Below are 13518 nucleotides of genomic sequence, written 5' to 3' on the forward strand. Positions count from 1 at the left end.
CCAAGTAAACCTAATTATAACCGGAATAAACCCGATTTTACCCGCTTCGGTTCATAGAGCTGGTAAAAAAAAAAATTTAGCTTCATAGTGCCGAAACCCCAATGGTAAACCACAAACAGAGCCACATCATAGACACAAATTTGTCCGTAATTAACAAATCAAATCAACACAAAGGTGGATCTTGATGATTCAAATCAAAATGTAAAGCAAATTCACTACTTTTTAAAACAATCAAGACCACATTCAATCAAATTAAAAAAATGAGAGCATATCCCATCAACACCATCTCGACCTGTAATCAAATTCGATTCTTTTAGAATCATTGCTAAACTCATTTTTCTTTCCCATGGCATAAGTTTCTCCAACGATCTGATCTTGTTTGAGATAATCTTACGTTTGTTGAGACCGCCGTCGTTTGTGTGGGAAGAAGACGCCGTCGGAGATCCGGAGGTTGTTTGTTGGAATTGTATCCTTGATTGAACCTACAAAAGAGAAAAGAAGAATCCATGAGAAAAAGAAGATGAAGAACAGAGGAAGAAGCATCGAAGGAAGAAGAAGAAGTTGTTAAACAAAACAACAAAATGGAAAAAGTAAAGTCAACAAAGGAAAGTGTTATGTTGTATTAGTCTAAGGTGTCGTGTAAGAGTGAATTAAGGAGTTGGAATTCCAACATAATAGAGTGGTTGTCATAAGTCTTAAAGTATGGTCTAGTGGAGAAAAACCACTCCACTATATGTATGTGTGTGTGTTTTGTAAGAAGAGTATCCAAGTTTAGTAAAATGTAGACCATTAAAGAAAATCTCTCTTTTTTCTTAAAGATCAAATCGTTTATGTATGTAAAGAGAAACAAAACAAGAACAAGAAATATAAAGAGAGAAAAGGGAGAGATCTAACCTTGATGGTTAGAGATGAGTGGATGTGAGAATGTCAACATTGTTGAAGAAGAAAACGAGTGAAGAAGCTGGAGATTGTGCTGTCACGGCGGAGATGCTAATCGAGGTTTTCTCAGTTTTACCGAATCTAGAGGAGCTGGTTCTTGACATAGTGAAGGATGTGATGTGAAGCATAGTGGTGTAGCTTTAGAGGCATAGAATTCTAAATGCAAGAAGCTAAGAACATTGACACTAGGACAGAATGGAGGTTCGACGGCGTAGCTTTATGTGGAGGATTGCAGTCGTTGTCGATTACGAATTCCGGCGATTTAACTGATATGATTTGGTGGCTATAGGGAGAGGATGTTGTAAGTTTATTACCATCGAATTTGATTATTGGTTAATTACAATGAATTTCTCCAATGAGCTTTTGTAATTTTGATATCAAATTTTTCAAGATTGTTTTTGTTGTTTGAAGAATCCGGTGAAGAAGAAGATGATATCGGAGCATTTACGGCTGGGTCATGTTTAAATTCAGTTGAGAATCAAATATTAGTGGTTTGGTATACGGTTTACTTTGGGTTTAAAGCACAAACCGATATAACCCAGATTCGGGGACATTTAGCTATAGAACTTTCGATTCGGGGAGAAATAGGAATATAACTTTGATTTCATGGAGATATGGACCGAGGTCAAAGAATGGGCTCTATCTGTTATGATGCGATACTTCTCGTGGGGAAATAGACCGTTTTTCCGATTTTAGATACTTGGAACTTGAAAGTTGAAAGTCGACAGACACAATTAATTTTTAAAAAATGCTGGTTAAAAACATTTAAAATAATAAAAAAATGGTGAAAAGTTGAGAAGAAAAAAATAGTATAATTGTCTCGAGAGAGAGAGAAGAGAAGGAGAAGGCTCCTTTTTCTTGGACAAGCCAAAGAAAAAAAAAATTGAAGCTTTCACACAAAGTCTCTCACACAAGCCGCCTTATTTATCTTCGGTGATTCTTCAGAGAGAAACAAGCCGGAAGTAGTAAGGATAACTCATCTCCGGTGGAATCTCAGCCGTTGGATCTGATCGGTTGATAAAAGAAGCGTGTGGAGAAGAGAGGCTGGGTTAAATGATTATGGGATCTCTTGGGTATTGAAGAGTTGATTTCTTTTTTGAAGAAGAAGGGAGAGAGAGGTCAGAGAGAGAGTTATCAGAAAAGTTTGGTGGCGGAAAGGGGAAAAAAAAGAGATTTTTACGAAAAGCAGATTGACTGGTAGCTGAAGAAGAGAGAGAGAGAGAGAGAGACTAAACAGAGGAGGATGATGATAAACCCTAGATTGAGCTGAGCTGAGATTTGCTTCTTTTTTTTTTTTGTGAAGGGGGAAAAAAGATTGAATTTAGTATCTTTTTTACACATGCCGGTTGATTTAGATAATTCCTCTACAGTTTCCGGCGATGCAAGCGTCTCATCGACCGGAAACCAAAATCAAACTCCCAAATCCGTCGGGAAGAAGAAACGGAATCTTCCCGGAATGCCTGGTAACTTTTTCCAAAATCCAAACTTTTGTTTTTGATTTTGCAATTTATTTGTTTTTAGTTGTTTCACTGATTGTTTTGTCTTTTTTGGGGGATATAAATTTTAGATCCAGACGCGGAAGTGATAGCTTTGTCACCTAAAACACTTATGGCAACGAATCGATTCGTTTGCGAAATCTGTAACAAAGGTTTTCAACGTGACCAGAATCTTCAGCTTCATCGTCGTGGTCACAATCTTCCATGGAAACTTAGACAGAGATCGAGTAAAGAAGTGAGGAAGAAGGTTTATGTTTGTCCTGTTTCTGGCTGTGTTCATCATGACCCGTCACGTGCTCTTGGAGATCTTACGGGAATCAAGAAACACTTTTGTCGGAAACACGGTGAGAAGAAATTCAAGTGTGAGAAATGTTCTAAGAAGTATGCTGTTCAATCTGATTGGAAAGCTCACTCGAAGATTTGTGGCACTAAGGAGTATAAATGCGATTGTGGAACTCTATTTTCCAGGTGCGATTTTTGTTAAACCCTCTAAAAGATTTGATCTTTCTTATGGATTTTACTAACTTGCGGATTGGGTTTTGTTGCAGGAGAGATAGCTTTATAACGCATAGAGCTTTCTGTGATGCGTTGGCTGAAGAGAGTGCGAAGAATCATACTCAAAGCAAGAAACTTTATCCAGAAACTGTCAAAAGGAAGAATCCTGAAATTGAGCAGAAATCTCCACCCGTTGTTGAATCTTCTCCGTCGCTACCGCCTTCTTCTCCGCCATCTGTTGCTTTAGCTCCGGCACCAGCTATTTCGGTTGAGTCTGAGCCTGTCAAAATCATATCTTCCTCGGTTTTGCCGATTCAGAATTCTCCAGGTACATAATCCAAACTACCTGCTTGATTGGAAAATTTGGCAATATTGGATTAAGTTTTGTCGCTACATGTAACAATTTCTCAATTCTCTAACCGAACCAATAACTCTTTAAAAACTCTATATGTAAACTGGTCGGTGATCTTGGAGTTTAGTTGGTTTTGTCTGTAGCGCCGTTATATTTCTGATCGTCGAACTTGTCTGTTAAATAAGTGTTCTTCGTCTTCCATAGTTATAAGCCCATAATTTATATTTTATAATTAGATCTAAAGCATCAAAGTTTATGCCCACGACTCATCATCACACTTTTTTTTTTGTTTGTAGAATCTCCAGAAAACAACAATCACCCTGAAGTCATTATCGAGGAAGCTTCAAGAACGATCGGTTTCAATGTTAGCTCATCCGATCTAAGCAACGATCACAGTAAATACGCAGGCTTGTTTGTATCATCAACAGCTTCGCCTAGTTTATATGCTTCCTCAACCGCTTCTCCAAGTCTATTTGCACCATCTTCCTCCTTGGAACCCATCTCTCTCCGTCTCTCGACGAATCCTTCTTTGTTCGGACCAACAATACAAGATCCGCCACATTTCCTAACTCCTCTTCCTCCTCAACCGGCAATGTCAGCTACCGCATTGCTCCAGAAAGCTGCCCAAATGGGTTCCACGGGATCAGGAGGTTCGTTGCTTCGCGGGTTAGGCATAGTTTCAACTACTTCTTCATCAATGGAACTCAGCAATCACGATGCGTTGTCATTAGCTCCTGGTCTTGGACTTGGACTACCTTGTAGCAGTGGTGGTAGCGGATCAGGTCTGAAAGAGCTCATGATGGGGAATTCGTCGGTGTTTGGTCCGAAACAGACGACACTCGACTTTCTCGGATTAGGAAGAGCTGTTGGTAATGGCGGTAATACCGGAGGCGGATTGTCTGCTCTGTTAACTTCTATAGGTGGCGGCGGTGGAATAGATCTGTTTGGATCGGGGGAGTTTTCAAGCAAAGACATTGGAAGAAGTTCGTAAGAGAGACATAAGGCATGAACGTAGTAGAACAGTGTAGTATATAGTTTATCAAGTTTGTATCAGGTTTTAGATCTTTTGGTATCTGTTTTAGTGAAAGCTTTAGTTTTATTCCCAATGTGGGTTTTCTCTCAAGTACATAAATCTCCCAGACAACTACAAAAATATATTGTTTTTTTTTTTTTTTTGTGATGATGTTGTACTTTGAGAGATAATTTGAATTCGGGGTTGTGACATAAACGACCAAATTATTATTTCAGATGGTTACAAATTTTGGTCTAATACTGCTGATGTCTTTACCAAAAGTTCCATGTGAAAACAATCAATGGGGTTTGAATTGTTTCTACTGTGTGTTGCTTGCTGTCTTAAAACGCTATATCGAATTTTGCATTAATGGGAACAATTCGTAGATGAGATTGACTTGACTTCTCCCAAAAGCTATAATTTTTTGGAAGGTGGTGAAATTTGTCTAAAAACTTACATAACTAAAAATAGTCTAATTTGGGCCAGATAATTTGAAATAATACCAATCGACTTGACTAGTGATTTGATTGGAGAATCGACCAAATATTTTGGATTTTTGATGTTTCAATCGCTACGTAGGTCCATTATAGTGATGATATTATCATGACAATTCTACCCAAAAAGTCACTATTATGTCTCTTATTTTCTTTTGGAGAGCAAAATAATTTACCCACATCATATTTACCGTACTCTAAATCTATATAGTGACAAGGTAAACAGAAATCACTACTAACTAAGAAGATTAGTGACTTTAAATCGATATACTTGGATTCAAGCAATGATTGTTTTCTTAACCAAAAAAAGGATGATTATTTGTGTAGTTTGTTATATTAAAATTGGTTTGAAATCTGTGTACACTAAGCAAGAAGTGAGAAGCCTACTATTAGGGTGGATTGTGAAATGTTTATTAATGGGCCATAGATATTTTAAGCTCATTATGCTGAAGACTACTCAAGTCCACAAGCTTATTACTATTGGGCCTTAAATATAAGGTCCAAGTCCACTAAATTATTATTTATTTTATATTTTAATTGTGCGGCGATTAGCTAAGAATTTTCGACATCGAAAACTGAACACGAACAAGCAAGTCAAATTTCCGATTTTGCCCTCATCGGCTAATGAATTTTACGGAGGAGCTCGCAGCTGCCTGCAGGTAGGTAGCGGAAAACTAGAGGTTTTTATATTATATTCCTTTCGTCTTCCTCCCTCTTTTCTCGAAACCTAATTCCGGCGAAGAAGAAGACGGAAAAAGTCCCTGAAGAGTGAAGAATCCGGTAATAATTCATCTCTTCTCTCAAGTATTTTGAATTGGGTATTGTTTTAAGGGCTCGTTGATTTTTGTGTAGCTTCGTTTCAATTTTGGTACAAACCTTTCCTTTTATTGATTATAAGTTTTAAGATTCATGCTTGATTTCTGTGTTGTTAGTGTAATAACTATAGTTTGAATTTATGGTTTTTTTTTTAACTGTTGATTCAGATGTCAGCGACTGCTCTCTCGAGATTAAACCCTGTTTCTCAATTTGGGTTTCAAAGAATTGTTGCTGGTAAAAGTAAGAGCTTCTTCTCCAATTCCGGTGAAAGGAGATTGTTTTCTGATAGCTCTCGGTTTCGTCAAGCCATGGCTGCTTCTGGTTCTTTGCCAGTGTTTGGAGACGCTTGCTTGGATGATTTGGTTACAACTTGTTCAAATGGCTTAGACTTCACTACGAAGCGTTCTAGTGGTGGTAGCTTCACCATTAATTGTCCTGTAGCTAGTATGAGACTTGGGAAGAGAGTGGGAATCACGAAGAATCGATTGGTTTGTCACTATTCTGCCATTGAGTTGCTCGAAAAGAGTCGGGCACTCTTTGGGACATTGACTAAGAGTGTTCATACATCTCCTATGGCTTGTTTCTCGGTTGGACCGGCTCATGAGCTGTCTTCTCTTAACGGTGGTTCTCAAGAGTCACCACCAACTACTACATCACTTAAGTAAGTTCATTTACACTTTCTAATTCTTTTTTGTTACCGGGGAAATAACAATTGATTTCAATGTTTTGATTTTTGACTAGGAGTCTCAGGCTAGTGTCGGGGTCATGTTATCTCCCACATCCTGAAAAGGAAGCTACAGGTGGAGAAGACGCTCACTTTATCTGCGATGAAGAACAAGCTATTGGAGTTGCAGATGGAGTTGGCGGTTGGGCAGAGGTTGGTGTTAATGCCGGACTGTTTTCGCGTGAGCTTATGTCTTATTCAGTATCAGCGATTCAAGAACAGCATAAAGGTTCTTCTATCGACCCGTTATTGGTGCTAGAGAAAGCACATTCTCAAACCAGAGCCAAAGGCTCCTCCACGGCTTGTATCATCGCTTTAACAGATAAGGTTAGTTAGTTCACAAAGTTTTGCTAGTGGATAACAAAAACTGTATTTCTCGGTACCTTCTGTTGAAAAGTGTTTACTCTCCTTGTGCAAGGGATTACACGCGATTAATCTCGGAGACAGTGGATTCACGGTGGTTAGAGAGGGAACCACGGTGTTTCAGTCTCCTGTTCAGCAGCATGGGTTCAACTTCACTTATCAATTAGAGAGTGGAAACAGTGCCGATGTCCCTAGCTCCGGTCAGGTCAGTTTCAAACGCTTATTCATCCTCATATAGCTTAATAAGAGCATTTTTAGTACACATTTCTGATTTCGGTTTCTGTTCGGGTTATACGAATTGAACACGCTCTAAAACTGGTGGGTGTATGAATCAGGTATTTACAATAGATGTTGAGTCTGGAGATGTGATTGTCGCTGGAACTGACGGTGTGTATGATAATCTATACAATGAAGAGATCACCGGAGTGGTGGTTAGTTCGGTGAGGGCTGGTTTAGACCCGAAAGCTACAGCTCAGAAGATTGCAGATTTGGCACGTCAGAGAGCAGTCGACAAAAAACGGCAGAGCCCTTTCGCGACTGCAGCTCAGGAGGCTGGCTACAGGTATTACGGAGGAAAGCTTGATGACATCACTGTCGTCGTTTCTTACGTCAACTCATCTTAAGAGACCAAACTGATCTTCTGTTTAAACAGTCCAATCCCGCCAAAATCTGACGATACCTTTTTTTTTCTTTCTTTTTTGTTGTTTTTGGTTTTAAATTTTGTTACGGTCATGTCAATTTATGTGTCACGTATTTTCACGGAATCAAAATATAGTTTAGCTATCGTTATGATACGTCGATCCGTAAATACTGTATAAAATTGATATAATTGTGTCTATTTAGGTGAAAATGCACAAAAAAAAATTGTCTGAATAATCATGTCTTATAAAGTAGATTATGATGATCAGCTATTATTTATACCGCACGTATTCTTCGATTCCAGACACTAATTTGTTGGCGTACTATTTTTCAACAATTTCTGTTGAAAATACCAAACCAAAAAGAACAAAAAACGAAGAAGCCAAACCATTTTTCGTTTTACTCTGACAAGTTCGTATTGCTATACCTTTTATCTTTTACCAGAGTTTCTACTTCCATCACTTGGACATACAACTTTTGAAGATCCTGAGAAAAGGAACGATCATATTCATCACTTTATTCGTCTTCTTCTTCAGCTTCTTCGTCTTGGTCATCTTTAGTCCGGGACAATCACAGACAACACGTTCTTGAACCAGACTGCTTGTTGAATCCTCGGTAGCTATATTGGTTTTGCTATTGGATGAAGTGGCATCAGTGTCTGAGCTTAAGCTTCTGAGCAAGTTTGTTAGTGAAACTGTAATCTCTTTAAACTCAGGACGAGCGTCAGGATCCTCTGCCCAGCATGATTGCAGGATAGAAGCAACTCCTTCTGGAAGATTTTCCACACTTGGTCTCTGGTTCTGCAGAAATTAAAATACTTGATCAATCCATGTTCATGTGATTTTGCGTTTAAATTATGGATTACTTACTTTGCTGGCAGCATAAGCTACAAAGATGTTGTTCTTTCCTTTGAATGGGGTTTTGTTGGTAAGTAACTCCCAGAAAACAATGGCGAAACTGTAAACGTCCACCTTATGATCGTAGTGTTTCTTTTCGCCAATTTGAAGCGGGTCATAGCTGAATAACTGAGAAAACAAGCAAATAAACAAACGTCATGTCAAACCAAGAAAAGATATTAAATCTAATCAAGTGTCAAGAAACTTGAAACACCCACCTCTGGAGCCATCCATCTGTATGTACCAGCCTCACATGTCATGAAACCTTTAGTCTCCTCTCTAGCAAGTCCAAAATCAGCCAACTTTACACGTTTCTGATCACCTGTTAAGAGCATATTACCTGCACAAAGACCAATCTTCCTCAATTCACAAATCTTGATTCCTCATTTCGTGATATCTCAGTTTTAACTAAATGAATAATTGTACTTGGTTTCAAATCGCGGTGAATGATGCCATTTGCATTCAAGAACTCCATTCCCCGAGCAATATCCAATGCAAAGCTAATCGAGAGCTTCAGATCAAGAGGCTTTGGACGAGTACTCAGCATAAACTTCTGAAGAGTATTGCCTTCCATGAGTTCAGTAATTATCATCAACTTTGGTTCTATGCACGCCCCAATGAACTGTCATCAAAAGGATCTCATCAACTTTGGATCTCAACTACTAACAAAACATTAGGAGACTACCAATGACGACCTACTGGATAAGGCTAACATATGAAAACAATCAAACATCAAAAGGTCTTATACTCCATATTACCTGCACAATGTTTTCATGTTTAAACTTGGAAAGCAGCAAAACCTCTCTTTGAAACTTCTTCTTCTGCTCAATGCTTACAGCAGATGTTCTTTTAGGCTGGAATATCTTCACAGACACAGGGATAAATCTCATGAACCTATAATCATCGATAGAGAAATGTTCTTTAGCCCAAATGCAAATTCCAAAAATCAATAACAACTATGCCACAATACAAAGATTACTCATTCAAACATTCTCATGGAGCACTTACTATAAACCTCATAAACTCCCTTCGTATGTAACAGATTGAGAGTGTAATTTATGGTTTCTCTGTAAGATTTATCCTTTCATTTTAAAAAGTTGGAGGCATTGTGTAGGAAACAGTAGAGCTTAGACTACATAAACACTTGCTCCTAACATTTGAGAAAAACTTGATCGAATTTTGAAAGAAACCTAAGAGTGACAAAACCCTTGTCCTTCAAGACTGTCACAGGTTAACACAAATCACAAAGAAACCATCTTTCCGGAGACCCTAACATTTCAAGGTTAAACCCAAAATTCAATCCTGAAATCTAAAACGATGAGAGAAAGCAAATAAATACTGAAATCAAGATGATTTTTTTCATCAAACAAAATCAAGAGAAGCAATTTCAAATTAGGAATTGAGAAACCCACAATCCTTTGTAGACTATAGAAGATGAACCTTCGCCGATTACTTCCTCTATGGATACGTCTTTGACATCGACAAGCAAGTCTGTGCTGATACTGAAAGCGAATTGATCGTTGGACTCGAGGTTTGAGTCGTCGTCGTCGTCGTCCGATTCAAAGGACTTGAGACCATGTGAGGACATCAGAAATGGGTAATTTGGATGAAGCGTCTTATCCGTCGGAATCTCCGTTGGTTCCTCCATTGACGGAGCTCGTTGATACCCGCGAGCTCTCATTTTTCTCTAGTGACCGATGAAGACGACGCTGCTTATTTATACACCCGAAATCTTTGGGGTGTTTCTGTAAACTCTATAAACTTACGAGGTCTTTTCTGAAAACTCATATTTTTCAAAAAGGGCTCTGGATGTGGAACGGGAGGGAAAAGAAGAGAAATATCGTCTACGAAATAAAATAACAAATTCAAACCCATTTGATTTTTATGCCTGTGTTATTAATAAAACTTAAAAGATGAAAAATTGTTGACCAAAATAAATATTTACGAAGGAAAAAAACTAAAATGAGTGTGGTAGGTTTTTTCTGATCCTTTACACCGTGATTTATTTGATAAATTAACATGAATGTACTGCTAGATTACATAAATATATCTTAGTCCTTTAATTTTTAGTTCTAATAAATTTCGGTCTACCTCCATCTTTGATAACACACCTTTATTTGGTGTTGACAAAAAAAGGAACTTTATCTATGCAGGATTTTTAATAAATTCTTGAACAACCTATATAAGTAATGAAATCAAGAGTTTTCTATTTCAGCTGGATATATATAACAACTATTTGGTAACTAACTAGTGGTATACGGTACATGAATAATCTCTTCATTACATATTAGCAAATATGAATATATATGTTACCAGTTGTTTTTTGGTCAAGATTTATATATATATATATGGAACTAATAAGAAGTAGTGATAAACAAAGTAATATATTAAAATAAATACTGAAAACGCGCGACACATTTACAACCGTTTCACCAAACACCTATTTCTACATTACTTATATAATAACATCCATAAAACACGAGACATTTTAGTTGATAAAATCATACATACAAACCATCCCAATACTCCATGCTTTGTAAATAATTATTATCTAACATATAGAATGGGATGGTATAATTAGTTTCCGGGGCAAGCTCGAAATCAGTCGGTGCATCGTTGGCTTCAACAGAAAGCGATGAACTTGAACTGTTGGTTGGCATTTCTTCAAGTCGTTCCGAGAGTTTTCGAATTTCACTTTGAGCTTCACTCAATTGTTCTTTTAGTTTCAATATCTACAAAAGTAAAAGACATATCAATTGTTAGTACCACTGTTAATCACTATGTAAAGAAAGAAATGCAGAAATAAAACTCTTGTTTAGTACATAGTAACAAATATAAGACAGTAATTAAAAAATGTTGTATTTTTACTATCAACATCACTTTCTTCCTCAGATATTACTTTAAGAAAGTTCAGTGAAATAAACTGTTTTAATACCATGCAAGTTAATGTGAAAAAAAAAAAAAAAAGTTAGATAAATTAATTGTATTATTCATACATGAAATAGAAACGAGGATATTTTCTGGCATGTCAGCCCAAATGCAGAGAAGGTTTTACGTGGCATTATCTGAGTGGGCAACTGCAAATGGGCCACTCATGAGCCCAACTGATATTGTACGGACGGAACTGTTTTTTAAAATGGTGGATAAGAAGAATGAGATGACGAAATATCCCACTTTATTATATTTTTGGTGTGGTCCCTTCGTCTGTCTAATTGACTATTTTAATTATAGGAACCCTCCCAACAAGTCACTTTAGCTAGCTCCCGGATTTTTACTAGTTGTAAAATTCGATTCAACTACATTTTACATGTGTAATAAATACTGAAAAATATACTAATTGACGAATAAACTATATGTAGTTATAAAAAGTAGTTATACGTAATTCACATATATCCAATAACGGATAAAATTATTCATCTTTTTTAAAAAAACAGGCACCATGAAATTCGGCAAACAAAAAAAAAACATCACTGAATTTACTCCGTTTTATAACGAAAAAAAACATAAAAGTTATACCTGAGACTCGAGTTGACATTGGCCGAGGACGACGGTGTCGTGGTGGTTCTTGAGTTTGGCGTACTCTTCCTCGAGTTTCTTGTTCTTCCACCGTGCACGGCGGTTCTGGAACCAAACAGCCACCTGTCTCGGGTCAAGACCTAACTCTCCGGCGATCTTCTCCTTCCTTCCTGACTCTAGCTTGTGCTCGTTCCCGAAGCTATATTCGAGCATGTGCACTTGCTCATCGGTCAACTTCCTCTTCCTCAACATCCCTCCGATCTCTGCCACGTCTTCTTCGTTGGTGGCTGATGAACCTTTGCTCCTCCTCTTCCTCCTCCGCTTCACCGGTTTTGATCCTTCGCCTGATGATGATCCATCGATCTGGTTAACGATGATGCAGTGTGAATTTTGGGTCTGGGTCGTGTAGGGGTACACTTGAGAGCCTAGCATCATTTGATCATCCATTAACCTACCATGATCCATTTTCTCTCTCTGTCGCTCTCTCTAGTTTTTCAGACAAGAGTTGCTGTTTTTCTCTGACTGTGTTTAAAGGAGAGTGATGCAATAGGATATGACTTTGGTGAGGTTGAGTCCTATGAGATGCTTTTTATAAGCTCAACGACTGTGACCCTTATTCGTGGGTCGTATTTCCCTTTATTTACACTTATGCCATTTATCTTTATGTAAAAAGAAGTAAATTGAATAAAAGAATCATTGATTGTGTGGTATGCATGTATGATACGGATTGAATATACATATAATTTTTATGTTTAATGGGATGTACTTACCCTAAAAGAGAATACACTTATATGGTTACATTTCTTCTAGATATAACTTCTTCTCTAGTTGGTAGCACAATGTACAAATGTTGTAAGAAGTGGAGAACATTTTGTTTCACTTGATTTAAATTATAAAATAATTTATCCAACTAGAAATACAAATATTTTTGCTAAGGCAAGATATATATACATATATATATGATGGAAAACGTTTAGATGTTCAAAAGTTTTATTTTAACTTTTTTTAAGAAAAATGTATGTTGGTTATAATTACAAAATATTCAAGATCTTCTCTTTTTTTTTTCAAATATTTTTAAGAGCTTTTATGTAAAGAAGAATTTACGTTTTGGTAATAAATAAAGTAATTAAACATAAAAATTTGGTGGGTGAGGACAATTCTGGACAAGAGACGTGGTGTGGATCCCGAAGACGACCAAATTTTGAAGTAAGTAGTAAACAAGCGATCCGATCATCTGTGGATAACTATTGGGTATATATGTTTAATTTAATTTATTTTTCCAAACTATATAATATAAACTGTCTTTGTCTTTGGTTATTTTAGTTTTTACTGTTAATTAGTCAATTTTATAGGTTATTTTTTCTTTGTTTTCGGAGCTCGAGACCACTCATTTTCCTTTGAAAAGCAGTGTGCTCCTCCTTTTCCCATCTTTCCTATTGATTATTATTTTACACTAGTGATTAGGAGTCTATAACCACGAATCTTCCCGAGTTTTCTTTCTTTATATTTAAACATTGTACTCTATTTTGTCTTCTTCAACATTGTTATTATATATTCCACCATGCGATTAATTGAACATAGCCTGCTTCGTAAGTTATACGAAACATTTTAAACCCTTCTTTTTGTATCAGGTTATCATGTAATGTGTAGACACAAGATAACTTACGTATCATTGTATCACCGACGTACGTATACGTTGAAGGTCTATGAGACTAAGGTCATATTTTGGTGTATGAGAAATATATTATACGCCTGTTATAGTTGAACTTATGTAAT

At 37.0% G+C, this 13518-nt stretch overlaps 4 protein-coding genes and 1 long non-coding RNA gene across 6 annotated transcripts; 2 read left to right on the forward strand and 3 right to left on the reverse strand.

Annotated features, from left to right (window-relative positions):
• Window positions 1–63: 63 nt before the first annotated feature.
• LOC110228243 lies at window positions 64–1524 on the reverse strand. The gene is made up of 2 exons (XR_002331810.1): window positions 895–1524; window positions 64–482 (listed from the first exon to the last, which is right to left on the reverse strand). It is a non-coding gene; the product is annotated as an uncharacterized LOC110228243 (long non-coding RNA).
• Window positions 1525–1745: 221 nt separating this feature from the next.
• LOC9302816 (protein indeterminate-domain 1) lies at window positions 1746–4552 on the forward strand. Its single transcript, XM_021034263.1, has 4 exons — window positions 1746–2402; window positions 2507–2903; window positions 2984–3258; window positions 3579–4552. Exons 1-4 carry the CDS (start codon window positions 2279–2281, stop codon window positions 4271–4273), a joined length of 1491 nt encoding a protein of 496 aa, XP_020889922.1. The 5' UTR covers window positions 1746–2278; the 3' UTR covers window positions 4274–4552.
• A 763-nt stretch (window positions 4553–5315) lies between these two features.
• On the forward strand, window positions 5316–7555 carry LOC9301126 (probable protein phosphatase 2C 80). Of its 2 annotated transcripts, none has more exons than XM_002865005.2 (5): window positions 5316–5568; window positions 5772–6265; window positions 6346–6655; window positions 6747–6896; window positions 7027–7555. In XM_002865005.2, the coding sequence occupies exons 2-5, from the start codon at window positions 5772–5774 to the stop codon at window positions 7312–7314; spliced, it is 1242 nt and encodes a 413-aa protein (XP_002865051.1). In that variant the 5' UTR covers window positions 5316–5568; the 3' UTR covers window positions 7315–7555. The 2 variants fall into 2 exon arrangements, with proteins under 2 accessions (XP_002865051.1, XP_020866696.1); XM_021011037.1 differs by having other exon boundaries at window positions 5377–5568; window positions 6355–6655.
• A 153-nt stretch (window positions 7556–7708) lies between these two features.
• LOC9301127 (serine/threonine-protein kinase HT1) lies at window positions 7709–10069 on the reverse strand. The gene is made up of 6 exons (XM_021011046.1): window positions 9639–10069; window positions 8985–9120; window positions 8653–8848; window positions 8445–8566; window positions 8200–8355; window positions 7709–8130 (listed from the first exon to the last, which is right to left on the reverse strand). The coding sequence occupies exons 1-6, from the start codon at window positions 9905–9907 to the stop codon at window positions 7789–7791; spliced, it is 1221 nt and encodes a 406-aa protein (XP_020866705.1). The 5' UTR covers window positions 9908–10069; the 3' UTR covers window positions 7709–7788.
• Window positions 10070–10591: 522 nt separating this feature from the next.
• Window positions 10592–12605, reverse strand: LOC9302817 (homeobox-leucine zipper protein ATHB-53). Its single transcript, XM_002866699.2, has 2 exons — window positions 11743–12605; window positions 10592–10958 (listed from the first exon to the last, which is right to left on the reverse strand). Exons 1-2 carry the CDS (start codon window positions 12205–12207, stop codon window positions 10728–10730), a joined length of 696 nt encoding a protein of 231 aa, XP_002866745.1. The 5' UTR covers window positions 12208–12605; the 3' UTR covers window positions 10592–10727.
• Between the last annotated feature and the right edge of the window lie 913 nt (window positions 12606–13518).

The sequence above is a fragment of the Arabidopsis lyrata genome, assembly GCF_000004255.2.
Source record: "Arabidopsis lyrata subsp. lyrata unplaced genomic scaffold ARALYscaffold_8, whole genome shotgun sequence".
Classification (NCBI taxonomy): Eukaryota; Viridiplantae; Streptophyta; class Magnoliopsida; order Brassicales; family Brassicaceae; genus Arabidopsis; species Arabidopsis lyrata.

Excerpts from the sequence above, each read along its gene's own strand:
- LOC9301126 (XM_002865005.2), top strand. The coding sequence starts at position 5,772 with ATGTCAGCGACTGCTCTCTCGAGATTAAACCCTGTTTCTCAATTTGGG. Across the intron at positions 6,266-6,345 it reads CCAACTACTACATCACTTAA|GAGTCTCAGGCTAGTGTCGG; the intron begins GTAAGTTCATTT and ends ATTTTTGACTAG. Across the intron at positions 6,656-6,746 it reads TCATCGCTTTAACAGATAAG|GGATTACACGCGATTAATCT; the intron begins GTTAGTTAGTTC and ends TCCTTGTGCAAG.
- LOC9302817 (XM_002866699.2), bottom strand. The coding sequence starts at position 12,207 with ATGGATCATGGTAGGTTAATGGATGATCAAATGATGCTAGGCTCTCAA. Across the intron at positions 10,959-11,742 it reads AATGTCAACTCGAGTCTCAG|ATATTGAAACTAAAAGAACA; the intron begins GTATAACTTTTA and ends TTACTTTTGTAG.
- LOC9302816 (XM_021034263.1), top strand. The coding sequence starts at position 2,279 with ATGCCGGTTGATTTAGATAATTCCTCTACAGTTTCCGGCGATGCAAGC. Across the intron at positions 2,403-2,506 it reads GAATCTTCCCGGAATGCCTG|ATCCAGACGCGGAAGTGATA; the intron begins GTAACTTTTTCC and ends TATAAATTTTAG. Across the intron at positions 2,904-2,983 it reads TGTGGAACTCTATTTTCCAG|GAGAGATAGCTTTATAACGC; the intron begins GTGCGATTTTTG and ends GTTTTGTTGCAG.
- LOC9301127 (XM_021011046.1), bottom strand. The coding sequence starts at position 9,907 with ATGAGAGCTCGCGGGTATCAACGAGCTCCGTCAATGGAGGAACCAACG. Across the intron at positions 9,121-9,638 it reads TCTATAGTCTACAAAGGATT|GTTCATGAGATTTATCCCTG; the intron begins GTGGGTTTCTCA and ends CGATGATTATAG. Across the intron at positions 8,849-8,984 it reads AACATGAAAACATTGTGCAG|TTCATTGGGGCGTGCATAGA; the intron begins GTAATATGGAGT and ends TTTTGATGACAG.